Source organism: Macaca nemestrina, chromosome 2, assembly GCF_043159975.1.
Source record: "Macaca nemestrina isolate mMacNem1 chromosome 2, mMacNem.hap1, whole genome shotgun sequence".
Classification (NCBI taxonomy): domain Eukaryota; kingdom Metazoa; phylum Chordata; class Mammalia; order Primates; family Cercopithecidae; genus Macaca; species Macaca nemestrina.
The window spans coordinates 127973001-127987067 of NC_092126.1; the positions used below are offsets into that span (position 1 = coordinate 127973001).

Consider the following 14067-nt stretch of genomic DNA (forward strand, 5'->3'; position numbering starts at 1 on the left):
TGCACCCAAAAATGAAGAACACTTTCCTCAGTTATCTATTGTCTCCAAACTTTTGGCTTCATAAAGATGAGAGGAACTTGTCATTGTGATTTCCAAACAACTCAGTAAGTTGCTGGAGGAGTTTCAAAGGCCGAGTCACCAAGGATGCAAATAACAGGGAGTATCCCTGGGTCCCTGATTGTGGAACAAAAGACTTTGGGAAATTATATTATCGGGGTAATTTCATAGCGTTGTGGAAGAAAGCAAACACCTGCATTCTTTTAATAAGTCCCCTGGAGGCCTCATTCCTCAGCACTCAAAGTAGGAGAACCCACTCTGGGTGTTAGAGGTACATATAATGAGCCACTTTTTAAGAATTGTGAAAGCAGTTTCTGCATCACCAAGTAGTGTACCAAACATAAAATCAAATAATGCGCTCATTAAATGCCTTCCACCAGTCAAATGTGCTTGTGTCTGTTTTGCCAATGTGACACCAAAGGTCGCTACATATACTCAAAAGCCTAGGTTCAAAGGCTGGATAACAAACATCTTGTTTATTTTTAGGCTTGTTGACGTATAGTTGGCTGCTGAAAGGAGGTACTGTACATTCCCTCCCTTGACTGATCCCTTTTGTAGAGTTTTCCTCCAGGAATCATTATGCAAATGGCATTTTTAAAGCTGCCCTCCCCCCACACAAGCTCTCCCAGGCAGCCCAATTTACACCAAAGTTTTTAACAAGCTGAATGGAGCCCAATTTAATGTAGTCAGATCTGATTAGAAAACTGCAAGTGGCCTCCTAAGGAACGGGAAGTCACATTGCACTCGATTCCATTTTTCTCAAGGTGGCACCTTTCGGACACCCCAGTAAGCTCAACCCCACAACCTCTAATTTGAAGGAGTTTCCCTTTTAAGAATCTTGCCCCAAATAAACCAACTAGTCCAGGGTTCTTCAGACATTTTGTTCTATTTTAGACACTAGTCAGATCTCATCCCCAGGCCATAGAGAATATGAAACTGTTTTCCCCAAGGTACAGGTTTATATTTAGACCAGAAGAATCAAATGCCAGAGCTAAACACTCTCTGGATTCAAGAGCTTGTAATCTGCAGCCTCGAAGATCTGACTTCAAATCCTGATTCCATTACTTATTGACCAATGTGAATGAGTGCATGCTACCTAACCTCCCTGCAGCCCCATATTTAAAAAGTGGAAGATAAAAGACATGCCTCAGGAAACTGTTTTGAGTAGGAAATGAAGTGATTCCTGAAAGAAACCAAGCACACAGCAGGCCCTCAATAGTGTCTGCTCCTCCTCTACTGCATCTCCCAGAAAGGGAGGGCTTAGCTGCTAAGAGGACTTGCTTAGGGCAGCTGCCCCTGCCAGGTAGTGACTTTATGCCACCCCACCATTCATTTCATCCTTCCAGTCATGACACTCACTCACTGGTTTCTTTCAAATCAGTAGTCACAAAATCTGATGTCTGTAGTGGCCAACCAGTAATGTAAATCAGCAAGGCAGGCCAGGTGTAAGACAATAGGGAATGGTGGAAACTGTGAAAAAGTTGAACATGTTTCATCTTAAAGGAAAAGAATATTAGACTAGTTTTGCCAGATATTGTCATCTTTCCAGAGAAAGCCCAAATCTGAATTTTTACACAATATCTTAAATGTTAGCAACTGGTTTAAAATTTAAATCCTGTGCAATGCTAACAAAATATACCTATAGGCCAGATCTAATCTCAGGAATTTCCAGAGATCCCAGGTTCAAATTTTATATAAATATCCATGTTTCTCATGCTTCAGAAGAGGGAGCTTCTACTTAGGGACTTGTGATCATGTAAATGGAAATGTTTAACGTGGCACAACAGAAGCCAAAAACAATTCATACTTATTAAGCAGGCTGGGGGAAACTGATTAAGTATTGCCTTGATGACATGTTTTCATCACGGACATGAATTTCCATTGTCCAGTTGGTGGGTTGCAGGGTCTAAGAAAGGCCCGTTTTTATGTACTGACCCCAGGGGCAGAGTTTGAAAGTTATCTTTCTGTTATAGTATGCAAACTGTTTTTATAAATATCATATGCATAATTCACTTAGGCAAAACGATTGTGAGGTTGTAGGGTCCAATTCTATCAAACTCCATTTCACCCAAAGTGAGTGTGTAACATGTAATATGAATCTATTATTCCATCAGAAGTCTCATTCCTTTGGAACCTAAAGTCCTATACAAGGAAGCCCTCCATTCTATTTCTTCTAAGTTTAGTCCATGAGACAAGAATCATCACTCCCGTTCACCAAATGAAAGGCTTTTACTCATGATGGGTGATATGGTTTGGCTTTGTTCCCAACCAAATCTCATCGTGAATTCCCACATGTTGTGGGAGGGCTCTAGTGGAAGGTCATTAAATCATGGGGGCAGGTCCTTCCCATGCTGTTCGGATGATAATGAATAAGTCTCATGATATCTGATGGTTTAAAAAGGGAAGTTTCCCTGCACAAGCTCTCTTCTCTTGTCTGCTGCCATGTAAGACATGACTTTTACCTTCTGCCATGATTGTGAGTCTTCCCCAGTCATGTGGAACTATAAGTCCATTAAACCTCTTTCTTTTGTAACTTGCCCAGTCTCGGTCCTGGTGCAGTGGCTCACATCTGTAATCCCAGCACTTTGGGAGGCCAAGGCAGGTGGATCACTTGAGGTCAGGAGTTTGACACCAGCCTGGCCAACATGGTGAAACCCCATCTCTACTAAAAATACAAAAATTAGCTGGGCATGGTGGCATACACCTGTAATCCCAGCTACTTGGGAGACTGAGGCAGGAGAATCACTTAAACCCAGGAGGCAGAGGCTGCAGTGAGCCAAGATCACACCACTGCACTCCAGCCTGGGTGATAGAGCACAACTCAGTCAAAAAACAACAAAAAATTGCCCACTCTTGGGTATGTCTATATCAGCAGTATGAAAACAGACTAATGCAGTAAATTGGTACCAGTACAGTGGGACACTGCTGAAAAGATACCTGAAAATGTGGAAGCAACTTTGGAACTTGGTAACAGGCAGAGGTTGGAACAGTTAGGAGGAAGACAGGAAAATGTGGGAAAGTCAGCAATTTGTTGAATGACTTTGCCTAAAATGCTGACAGCGATACGGACAATAAGGTCCAGGCTGAGGTGGTCTCAGATGGAAATGAGGAACTTGTTGGGAACTGGAGCAAAGGTGACTCTTGTTATGTTTTAGCAAAGAGACTGAAGGCATTTTGCCTCTGCCCTAGAGATCTGTGGAACTTTCAACTTGAGAGAGATGATTGAGGGTATCTGGAAGAAGAAATTTCTAAGTAGCAAAACATTCAAGAGGCGACTTGGGTGCTATTAAAGGCATTCCGTTTCAAAAGGGAAATGGAGCATAAAAGGAAAATTTGCAGCCTGACAATGCACTAAAAAAGAAAATCCCATTTTCTGAGGGGAAATTCAAGCCGGCTGCAGAAATTTGCGTAAGTAAGAAGGAGCTGAATGTTAATCACCAAGACGAAGGGGAAAATGTCTCCAGAGACCTTTGCAGCAGCCCCTCCCATTACAGGTCAGGAGGTTTTGGAGGAAAAAATGGGTTTGCGGGCTGGGCCCAGAGTTTCCATATTGTGTGCAGTCTAGGAACTTGGTGCCCTTCGTCCCAGCCGCTCCAGCCATGACTAAAAGGGGCTAAGGTACAGCCTGGGCTGTGGCTTCAAAGGGTGGAAGCCCCAAGCCTTGGCAGCTTTCATGTAGTGTTGAGCCTGAGGGTGCACAGAAGTCAAGAACTGAGGTTTGGGAACCTCCGCCTAGATTTCAGAGGATGTAATGGAAATACCTGGATGCCAGGGCAGAAGTTTGCTTCAGGGACAGGGCTCTCATGGAGAACCCCTGCTGGGGCAATGCAAAAAGAAAATGTGGGGTTGGAGCCCCCACATAGAGTCCCTACTGGGGCACTGCCTACTGGAATTGTGAGAAGAGGCCCACCTTTCTCCAGACCCCAGAATGGTAGATCCACTGATAGCTTGCACTGTGCACCTGGAAAAGGTGTAGACACTGAACACTAGTCTGTGAAAGCAGCCAGGAGCGGGGCTATACCCTGCAAAGCTACAGGGGTGGAGCTGCCCAAGGCCATGGGAGCCTACATCTTGCATCAGCATGATCCGGATGCGGGACATAAAGTTAAAGGAGACCATTTGGAAGCTTTAAAATTTTACTGCCCTACTGGATTTGGGACTTGCATGGGGCCTACAGGCCCTTTGTTTTTGGCCAATTTCTCCCATTTGGAATGGCTGTATTTACCCAATGCCTGTACCCCCATTGTATCTAGGAAGTAACTAACCTGCTTTTGATTCTACAGGTTCATAGGTGGAAGGGATTTGCCTTGTCTTGGATGAGACTTTGGACTGTGGACTTTTTAGTTAATGCTGAAATGAATTAAGACTTTGGAGAACTGTTGGGAAGGCATGATTGGTTCTGAAACGTGAGGACATGAGATTTGGGAGGGGTTGGGGTGGAATGATATGGTTTGGCTGTGTCCCCACCCAAATCCCATCTTGAATTCCCATGTATTGTGGAAGGGACTCAGCGGGAGGTAATTGAATCATGGTGGCAGGTCTTTCCCATGCTGTTCTCTTTATTATTATCATCATTATTATTATTTTTTTGAGATGGAGTCTTACTCTGTTGCCCAGGCTGGAGTGCAATGGCACGATCTCAGCTCACTGCAACCTCCACCTCCTGGGTTCAAGCTGTTCTCCTGCCTCAGCCTTCTGAGTAGCTGGGATTACAGGTGTGGGCCACCATGCCTGGCTCATTTTTGTATTCTTAGTAGAAACAGGGTTCCACCATGTTGGTCAGGCTGGTCTCGAACTCCTGACCTCGTGATATACTTGCCTCAGCCTCCCAAAGTGCTGGGATTACAGGCGTAAGCCACCTCTGTTCTCATAATAGTGAATAAGTCTCACAAGATCGGATGGTTTAAAAAGGGAAGTTTCCCTGCACAAGCTCTCTTCTCTTGTCTGCCACCATGTGAGATGTGACTTTCACCTTCTGCCATGATTATGAGGCTTCCCCAGTCACACAGAACTGTAAGTCCATTAAACTTCTTTCTTTTGTCAATTGCCTAGTCTGGTGTATGTCTTTATTAGCAGTGTAAAAATGGACTAATACAGTGGGGAAGTAACTTGTTATCAATTACATAACCTACAATTTCCAGGACCTTGAACCCAGATATTCTTCCTCCACATGCGCCCTGTCTTTATTAAACCCTCTTGAAACCACAAACATATATCAACCCCAGGTTACAGGTCATGAAAAGTGGGAGGCACATTACATGCATTCCCCCACCACAACCTCATGAGACAAGTAGTAGTATCCCCATTTTTCTGATGAGAAAAATCAAGGCTCAAAAATATTAAGTCACTTGCCCAAGGCTATTCAGCTAGTAAGAGACAAAGCCAAATCTACAATTCCAACAATGTCTTCAAAGCCAGTCCCTTTAACCACTCAGCTATAATCCTTTCATATAAACCCTTACAAGCTTCATAGAAGTTTCTGTGACACTGGCTAGAAATATACATTTCCCGCAGAGATCATACCCCTATGACTCTCCCATACACAGGCAGGTTCAATCCCTTTGATCTCAAAAAGCTCAAGATCTGGAAGTCATTCCCATTAGGGAATGCTTCCTCTCTCCATAGGGAAATCCCTCTGGGGTACTCATTAATCACATGGTTAAAGGGTGACCTTTGAGTTTTTTGAACCAAGAGACCACAAAATAACAAATATATTAGGCTCTCCCTCATCCCAACAACCTTAAACTACAGAGGCATCAGGAGGAATGACAACCTTTCAACAGAATGTGGGTATCGCTTTCATGGTTAAAAACAAATAAAATTTATTTTGAACAAAAGACGATTGACATCAATGCTCTGTATTTTCTCAGTAGTCATCAGGCACAAATTGTCACTCAGGGTGATTAAACAAGGATTAATTACCAGGTTGCCATACAAGTTGAGATGTTTCAAAGTTTCAGCCCAAAGAGCACATAAATGTACTCAAATCTTTAAAAGAATGGGGGTGCAAATTGGCACCATCTTTTTGGAGGACAATTTGGCAAGAGCACTTAAAATTTTAAATGTTACCTCCTCTCACCTAGTAATTCCAATTATACCACAGAAACATAAAATTGGGTAAAACTACACAGGCATGCTGTAGCATGAGAAAAGCTATCATTATATGATATATAATTGGGAACAATGGAAAACAGAGTGGTCATGAAGGGAGAAATTTTGACTTAATCATAATCCATACAATGGATTCTGAAAACTAATAAATATATTAGATGCTTTTGGCTTTTATATACTGACATGGAAAAATGTCCAGAAAGTATTTCTAAGTATGAAAAAAGTAAGCTATAAAAGATAACATGTAGGATGTGTATTTTCTGTTAAAGCAATATTAATAAATAATCTGAATGAACCTAAGGAAATAAATACCAGACTATAAACAACATATATCTGTAGCTTAGGGGTGAGCAAACTGATTCTGTATAGAGCCAGATAGTAAATACTTTCAGTTTTGCAGGCCATAAGGGCCGTCTCAACTACTCTGCTACTGCAAAAGCAGCCTCAGATGTTACTAGATGAACAGGCACGGCAGTGTTCCAATGAAAGTTTATTTATGGACTCTGAAATTGAAATTTTGTATCATTTTTACATGCTACAAAAATGTTACTCTTCTTTTGATTTTTTTTTTCAGCGATTTAAAAATGTGAAAACCATTCTTAGCTAGTAGGCCATACCAAACAGGTAGCAGGCTAATTTTGTCCCACAGGCTGCAGCTTGCCAACCCCTGGTCTAGAAGGTATGAAAAAGAAGGGGTTTCCCCTCTATGATATGTATTTTTCATATGTGCAAACGTGTGAGATAGTTTAATATCTTTAAAATAGTTATGTCTATTTCCAAAAACAGGTAATAATACAGATATACTGGCATAAACTGATATAGTTCCTGCAGAGAAAAAAACCCTGTAAGGTATTTCAACTTCTATCAGGTGTATTATTAAATGCCAATGACATTAAGTGAGCCAGCCTGCAACCTTCTTATCAGCTAAGTATCTTTCCCTGCCTTGGTGTTAGGCATAACTCAATCTACGCTTTCCCCCACCCCCACCCCCCAAAACGCCTCTCCTTGTTTTCCCATTTTTTGGCATGTCAGTGACTGAGGCAGAGTGTTTTTCCTCTCCAAGCAAAATAATCAGTGGGAACCCATTTCTTAGCCAAATTACAATCCATTAAAGGAAACCAGGCCGGCATCACCCCGAATTGCTGCCTCAGTCATCAATCAACACAATCGCCCAGGCAACTAAGGAGGGAGACTTTTCAAGGCACAGTCTTGGCTAGCCCAGCAAGCGCTGCCTCTGGAGCAACTGCATCCCGGCCAAAGCATCCCGGCTGGAAAGGCAGCCGTTGTCTGGAAACAAACAGCTCTGCATAATTATAACAATCTCACAACACTCTCCCTGCACTGGGCACTCCGTGTCAGTTGCCCATGAAAGTGGGACTCCAGGAGGCTTGTTAGGAAAGTCCGTCTTTTAATGCTCAAGTTGAATCTACATTTATCAGTAAAGCTGAAACGTTAAAGGGATTACAAGGGGCTTAGAATCCACTGGAGGTTCATTGATCTTGTCTTGCAAGCCTCATCTCCACATGCCCTTTAGAAAATGCTTTGGTCTGTTCCCTAGCTCTTTGGTTGCCTTTGATTTTACCACCATTCTCATCTAGGTTGGAGGGGGTGTTTCCTCTAGCCCTGATTCCAAAAGATTCTCAGATCCCTTTATTCTAAACTAAAATAAGCTATTTGCATGTTGCCCTAGATAGTGGTATAGACCAGGGGTCAGCAAATATTTTCTATAAAGATCCAGATACTAAATATTTTAGGTTTTCTGGGCCATACAATCTCAGCTGCAGCTACTCAAGTCTGCCACTGTAGCACAAAAACCTGTTCATTCAGGATTTGCAAGCTCCAATCACTTCCAGTCCCTGACAGGTAACCTACATATTTGAGCCATAGATAAGATGTAAGTAAATGAGTATGACTTTATTCAGATAACACTTTTTTCTGGGTGCCAAAATCTGAATTTCATGTAATTTTCATATGTTGTGAAATATTCTTCTTTTGATTTTTTTCCCCAACCATCTAAAAATGTAACTCATGAGCCATACAAAACAGGAAAAGGGTCACATTTGGCCAGCAGGCTGTATTTTACTGATGCCAATCTAAACTAAACCTTTGCTATTCGAAGTGTTGGTCCCCCAACCAGCTTCACGGCATCATCTTAAAGCTTGGTAGAAATGGAAAATCTCAGGCCCCACCTCAAATCTATAGAATCAGAATCTGAATTTCGAACAAGAGCCCCCAGTAATTTGTATGCAAGTTTGAGAAGTCCTGGCCCAGAACACAGACTTTTGAAGTCAGATGGGGACACAATCCCATTAAGCAGTTGGCTGTGTAACCATAGGCAAATTACTTAACTCCTCTGAGACTCAGTTTCCTTACCCATTAAAATGGATGTAAATAACTGCACTTACCTTCTAGGGCTGTCATGAATGATAAGGTAGAAAAGATGTAAAACACTTCCCTGGCATTGTCAAGCTTTAAAATGGTAGCTGATAGAGAAAGCTTACTTTCTCTTTGGGGGAGATGAGATTGCTCATTCAGGATTTGCAAGCTTCAATCACTTCCAATCCCTGACAGGTAACCTAAATATTTGAAGAGTTCCCTGAACTCAACTAGATTGCTGGAGAGTATGGTGAGCTGCGGTCACGCCCATCTAAAGGGCAACTCCTCAGCTCCTGTCAGACACTGTCAGAAATGCAGGAAAGTATTCCTGATGTTACCTGATCTTTGGATTTTTCAACAGAAGCCAGAAACCTGGGCTTATGTTAGAAAAGGCCTCCTTATTTAATATGTTGTATGGATCAAACAAAACCTATCTGCAAGCTGGATTTGACTCAAGGGCTTTCAGTTTGTGAGCACTACTTTAGAACAAGTAACAAGAATCACAAGAAAATAAGCCAAATTTGGTTTTGGAGCCAAATCCCAGCAGCATTCTCCCTAGCCAGGTGACCTTGGGTTAAGTTACTTAACAACCCTCAGCCTCAGTTTTCTTACCAGGAAAATAATCACATCTATTTTTATAGGATTTAGTGAGGATGAAATTAAAATGTATGTAAAACACGGAAGCACGATCCCGGACAAAGCAAGCACTCGTTCTTATTGCTGATGCTGTTTTGGTATTACCGTAATTATTACTATTATTATTCATCAGTTCTTGGCATGTAGATAAGCAAATCTTCACTGTAAAAATGGCTATTTTTCTCTCCCTGTTCAAACTGGTTGCAAACAAGCAAGGCCAATTAACCCCCACTCAGAAAGCTATCCTGTAGCAGGGTAAGCTAAGTGCTTAGTTATTAATGATTTTGTTCTGGCTGCAGTCCATGAAGATGCCCTAATCTTCCTTAATGAAAATTCCCTCAGCCGCCCAGACCAGCAGAGTCTCCCCTAGGCCACCCCGGAGTGATGTTTCTTCCAGGATAGGTCATCTGCGGTGAGCACCCTGCAATAGCCACCTTTGCTCCCCAGCTGCCTTCCATCAGGTGGAGGAGAGAGGTCCTGCTGACAATTGTGAGACCTTTGTACTCTAAGACCCATAAATACCTGTCTTGGAGGTTTTTGTTTTTCTGTTTTTGTTCTTTTTAGAAATTCTAAAAAAAAACAAAAACAAAAACCCACATTTGCTACCTAAAGGTGTGGGTGACAACAAAAATGGAAAGAGTGTATGATCACTCAGGAAAATCCCCATAAAATATACATGACTTCAACAGGACCGTGGGCATCTTTCCTGGCACTGAGGAAGCCTTGACGTAGGAAAAGCAATTTGCCATACACAATGCTGGGTGTTTTAACTCAGTGCTTCTCAATCTTTAATGCATACAAGCAGCAGCCAGGGATCTTGTTCAAGCTCAGGTTTGGATTGAGGAGGTCTGGGGCGGGCCAGAGACTTTGCATTTCTAACAATCTCCCATGAGATGATGATGTTGTTAGTACCTGCGTCAGGTGCGAATGAGCACGATCCTCTTCCCTTGCTTCATTTAGGTCTCTGTTCAGATGTCACCTTCTCAGAGAATCCTTTCCTCACTACTTTATCTAAAATGTGATTAGTGGAATAAGGGCAGGAATATTGTTTTGTTCTTTGCTGTGTCACCAGAGTATCAGGTGCAGAGCAAGCCCTCAAATATTTGTTCCTTAGAGAGCTGCCAATTTGACAGGTGAGGAAAATGGAACTCAGGGAACCTAAGTCATTTGCCCAAGGTCACACAGCTTGCTGAAGCCATTGCAAATGCCAGCCCTGCTCTGTCTGGACTTCAAAGCTCCACCATATCAGAGGGAAGCAAAGTTTGTTTACAACACCCTTCCTCCTTAGAATTTTAGTGCCGTCATGCCGGGAGGCAGTAACACAATTCTATCCTGTTTTTAAGAGATGCCTGCTGTGTGGACAAAGTACTGGAAGGGGACCAGGGTGGAAGCAGAGAGACCTGTGAAGGGGATGATGCAGTGAACAAAGGAAACAAGTGATCATCTTAGGGTTCTTTGGCATTTGGGGTGAGGACAGTTCCATTCTCCCTGAGTCAGATCAAAGGCAGCATTCGGCCTCTGTGTCAGGCCTACCTTTTCTTCCTACCCAGGCCCAACTCTCTCTCCAAGGGGCTCATGCTTGCCCCAGTGAGAGGGCTGTAAAGTGGGTTTCAAACTGCCAAAAAGAAGACCGTGCTGTGTAACCCAGAAATAGTTATCTCTCTTCTCCAAAAGGTCACCCAAAAGTATGCCAATAGGAAAAGGAGGGGGTAAGAGCAAGGAGCCACTTCTTTTCCAGCAATGGGTGGAAGTGCCATAAAAACCCTATTCATGAAGCCGAAGTGGTCTTTCTGCTGGGGTAGGGCAATTGCTTCAGCATGAAAATCTGTCAAAGTCTGTTGAAAGAGTCTCTTTCCAAAAGAATAGTTCCATAATTGGGCTGAAAACAAAACACTTGTTTTCCCTTTGCAAAATCAGCCAGATTAAAACAGCTTAAAATTCTTCAAAAAGCTGTGATCATGAAGGTCTAGAGTGGCCCTGGACCCCTAGCATCCCCAGATACACTAGTTATGTCTCCTCCTGAGCAGTGGTTGAAGGGATGCTAAAAATCATGAACAAAATTAGCAAGTATTTATGATATGCCTGGGACTGGACAAAGCTTGTGTTTTTCAGATCTATTTAATCCCTACAATCACGCTCTGCATTAAATGCCATTATTATGCCCACTTAACAGTAGGCAAACTGGGAACTAGGGAAAGTAGTGACAGACAGGTGATCAGGGATCACACAGTGAAGGAGAGAAGTCAGGCTACACACCCACCCTGCGCCACTGCCCCACAAAGCCCCTGTTCAGAAGTTGACCCAAGGGCTGCAGAGTAGGTGAGGAAAGGAAAGTTGGAAATCACTTACTCTGCTGTTCATTACTCTGCCTCTCCCACCCCCATTAGAGCACAAGATGCATCAAAAAGGAAGCACTCAGTAGTTTTGTTATGCTGGATTTGGTTTAACACACTAAGACCTCTACACCTATTCTCATTTTTTCACCCATATTCATATTTGGTACACACAAGGGTCTGGCCTACAGCACACCGATTTGGGCTACCACATCGGTACCACTGATGAATGTCTATGTCTGCCAATTACATATTTATAAGGTCGTCTGCCTTGACTCTGACACAGAAGTTATTAAATGCTCGGGAGCCATAAGGGTTGCGCTCAGTGCCCTGAAACAAAGGCAAAGAGGCTGCCAGACCCATCTGAAGCAGGAACAAAAGCATTTAATTTCTGAAGGAGCTGGTTGGGAGTTTTCTTGTAACTGGGTGCCCAGCACATATTACAAATGGGGAAAAGTAGAGATGCACTAATGGGGTGGGGGTGTGGAATCAAAGCAGGCTTTTCTGCCTAGCATCCAGAAAAAGCCCTCTTCATAAGCAGCTTGAGTGGTGGAGAAAGGGGGAAAGATGCACTAATCCAAAAGAGAATGTGTTATGATATTGCACAATTTTCTCCTGTCACCAGTTTTTCCTTTTCATGAAGACGCCAGGGAGGATTCACCTCTTGCTTGAAATCAGCAAACTGACAGCTTGTAAGCCTGCACCCCAACTTTTCCCAACCAGAGCCCCAGCAGCCAGATGCATTGGGAGGGCACCCAGCTCCCTTGTCTCCCAAACATAATCATTCCAATCCAAGCTGGGGCTGCCTGGAAGTCAACACTCAAAGCACATTTAATAAGAAACATCTGGCCACCGAAGAGGGTTGACACGGCGCAGGCGGGCAGCAATGGGTCTGTGGTTGGGACCCAGAGTTACAGGCGCTGAATTAAAAACACAATTGGAAAACACCAGCTAGTCCAGGGAATCCTACACACACAGCACTGTGGCACTTGGCAACACTGTCATGCCCAGGGTGAATGGTTTTGGAGTGAGTTACCTAGACACATAGTGCCAGTGCTAGGGATCCACAGTTTTCACATCAGGGAAACGCAGCCTGAGCCCGGCTCTCCTGCATCCCCCAGTGTCTGGCCACCACTTCCACCTCCAATATTTGTAGCAGATGTAGCTCCGCTCTTAAAGAAACAGCCTTTGCATTCTTTCCATGTGACTTACAAGTGAGATTTAAGGCGCGGGGGGAATATATATATATATATATATATATATATATATATATATATATATATTACATATTGCATATTTTTTCCTGCTGTAGTGTTGTGCATTTAAGGCTTCCTACCTCCATTTATGCAAGGCGAACCCAGGGCACTGGTCACCACAGGCGTTACATGGCTGGCCTCGCTCTATCCGCCCCAGTCCGGTCAACTTCAAAACAAAAAGAAAACACACGCATGTCTCCAACACGGGGGCTCCCTCCACAGCCCCACTCGTGTCCCAGACAGGATGGCCTGCCCCTCCCACCCCACCTCCTGTGATTTGAGTCAACTGTTCCTCTTCTGTATGGGGGCACGGGGCGGGGCGCTGCCAGTGCCCCAGGGGTGGTCTCCCGTCTGCCTGGGGAAGGGTGCGCGGACCCAGGCAGGCTGCCTCCGGCGTGGGCACCACACCACCTAGAAATGGCCACGGCTGGGGCTTTGTCTCCCCCAGACACCTTGGTCACGGGTTTCTAAGAAACAAAAGCAAGACCCTTCAGTTCCCTGGAGTCCGCAAGAAGCGAGCATCGCTGGACTGGGCTGGTGCTCCCGGAAAGGGGGCAGCAGAGGACACCCCAAAAGACAGCCTCAAAGTCCAAGTCCCCGCTAGAGCTCCAAGTGGCTGGACGCTGGAGCTTTAGTGCTGGGATTCCGATTTCCCTGGAGGGAGGGGGCTTTCCAGGGATCCCCCAGACTGTGACCCTGAGGGCCACGGTTCGGGTCTCACTGTCGCCCAGCCGGGGGTCGGAACCTAACCCCTCCCGCGCCTTCGAGCGCTCTCTCGCGCCCTGGACGCGCCCCGCCCGCGGGGCTGGCTTACCTGGGGCCACAGGTGCGCAGCCGCGGGGCGCAGTGGGGCTGCGCGCGGGCGCTCGCGGCCGGCTGGAGGTGCCCGGCGATCGGCCCCGCTCGAGCGGGGGACACTCACCGAGCGGCTGGAGAGTCTTTTCCGGGAGCTCCGGCTGAACATGGCCGGACGCCTCCTGCTCGCAGCGCCGTCCGTCGGTCCGTCCGCACCGCGGCCGGGAGGGCGGGTCGCCTGGGCGGGCACCCTCGGCGGCCGCTGGCCTGGCTGTCTCCGCCTTGCAGCCCCCGGCTCTCTCCGGAGCTCACGCCTACCCCTCCTCCCTTTCCTTTGCCTCTCCCTCCCCGCCCGCAGGTCCCTCCCTCTCTCCCGGCATCCCCCCGCCCTCCCGGGTTCGCCCCGCGGTCCACCGGCTCTTCCCATCCCTCCCCCGCACCCAGCTGGGGCCACTTTCTCCCTTTTCCTGGCTTCCAGGCCCACTGGGCACAACTCCCGGCGC

At 45.2% G+C, this 14067-nt stretch overlaps 1 protein-coding gene across 2 annotated transcripts in view; it reads right to left on the bottom strand.

The window, feature by feature from the left end:
* The window catches only part of LOC105483373 (prickle planar cell polarity protein 2), a 354334-nt gene extending 340513 nt beyond the window's left edge, over positions 1 to 13821 (bottom strand). The window contains exons 1-2 of one of the 2 annotated variants that reach the window (XM_011744213.3): positions 13692 to 13821; positions 12850 to 12935 (exon numbers count right to left, since the gene is read on the bottom strand). In XM_011744213.3, the coding sequence (XP_011742515.2) occupies positions 12850 to 12935; positions 13692 to 13733 (128 nt within the window). In that variant the 5' untranslated portion in view covers positions 13734 to 13821. Of the gene's footprint in view, positions 1 to 12849; positions 12936 to 13583 lie in introns of both variants that reach the window. The other variant, XM_011744205.3, reaches the window with a different exon arrangement.
* Between the last annotated feature and the right edge of the window lie 246 nt (positions 13822 to 14067).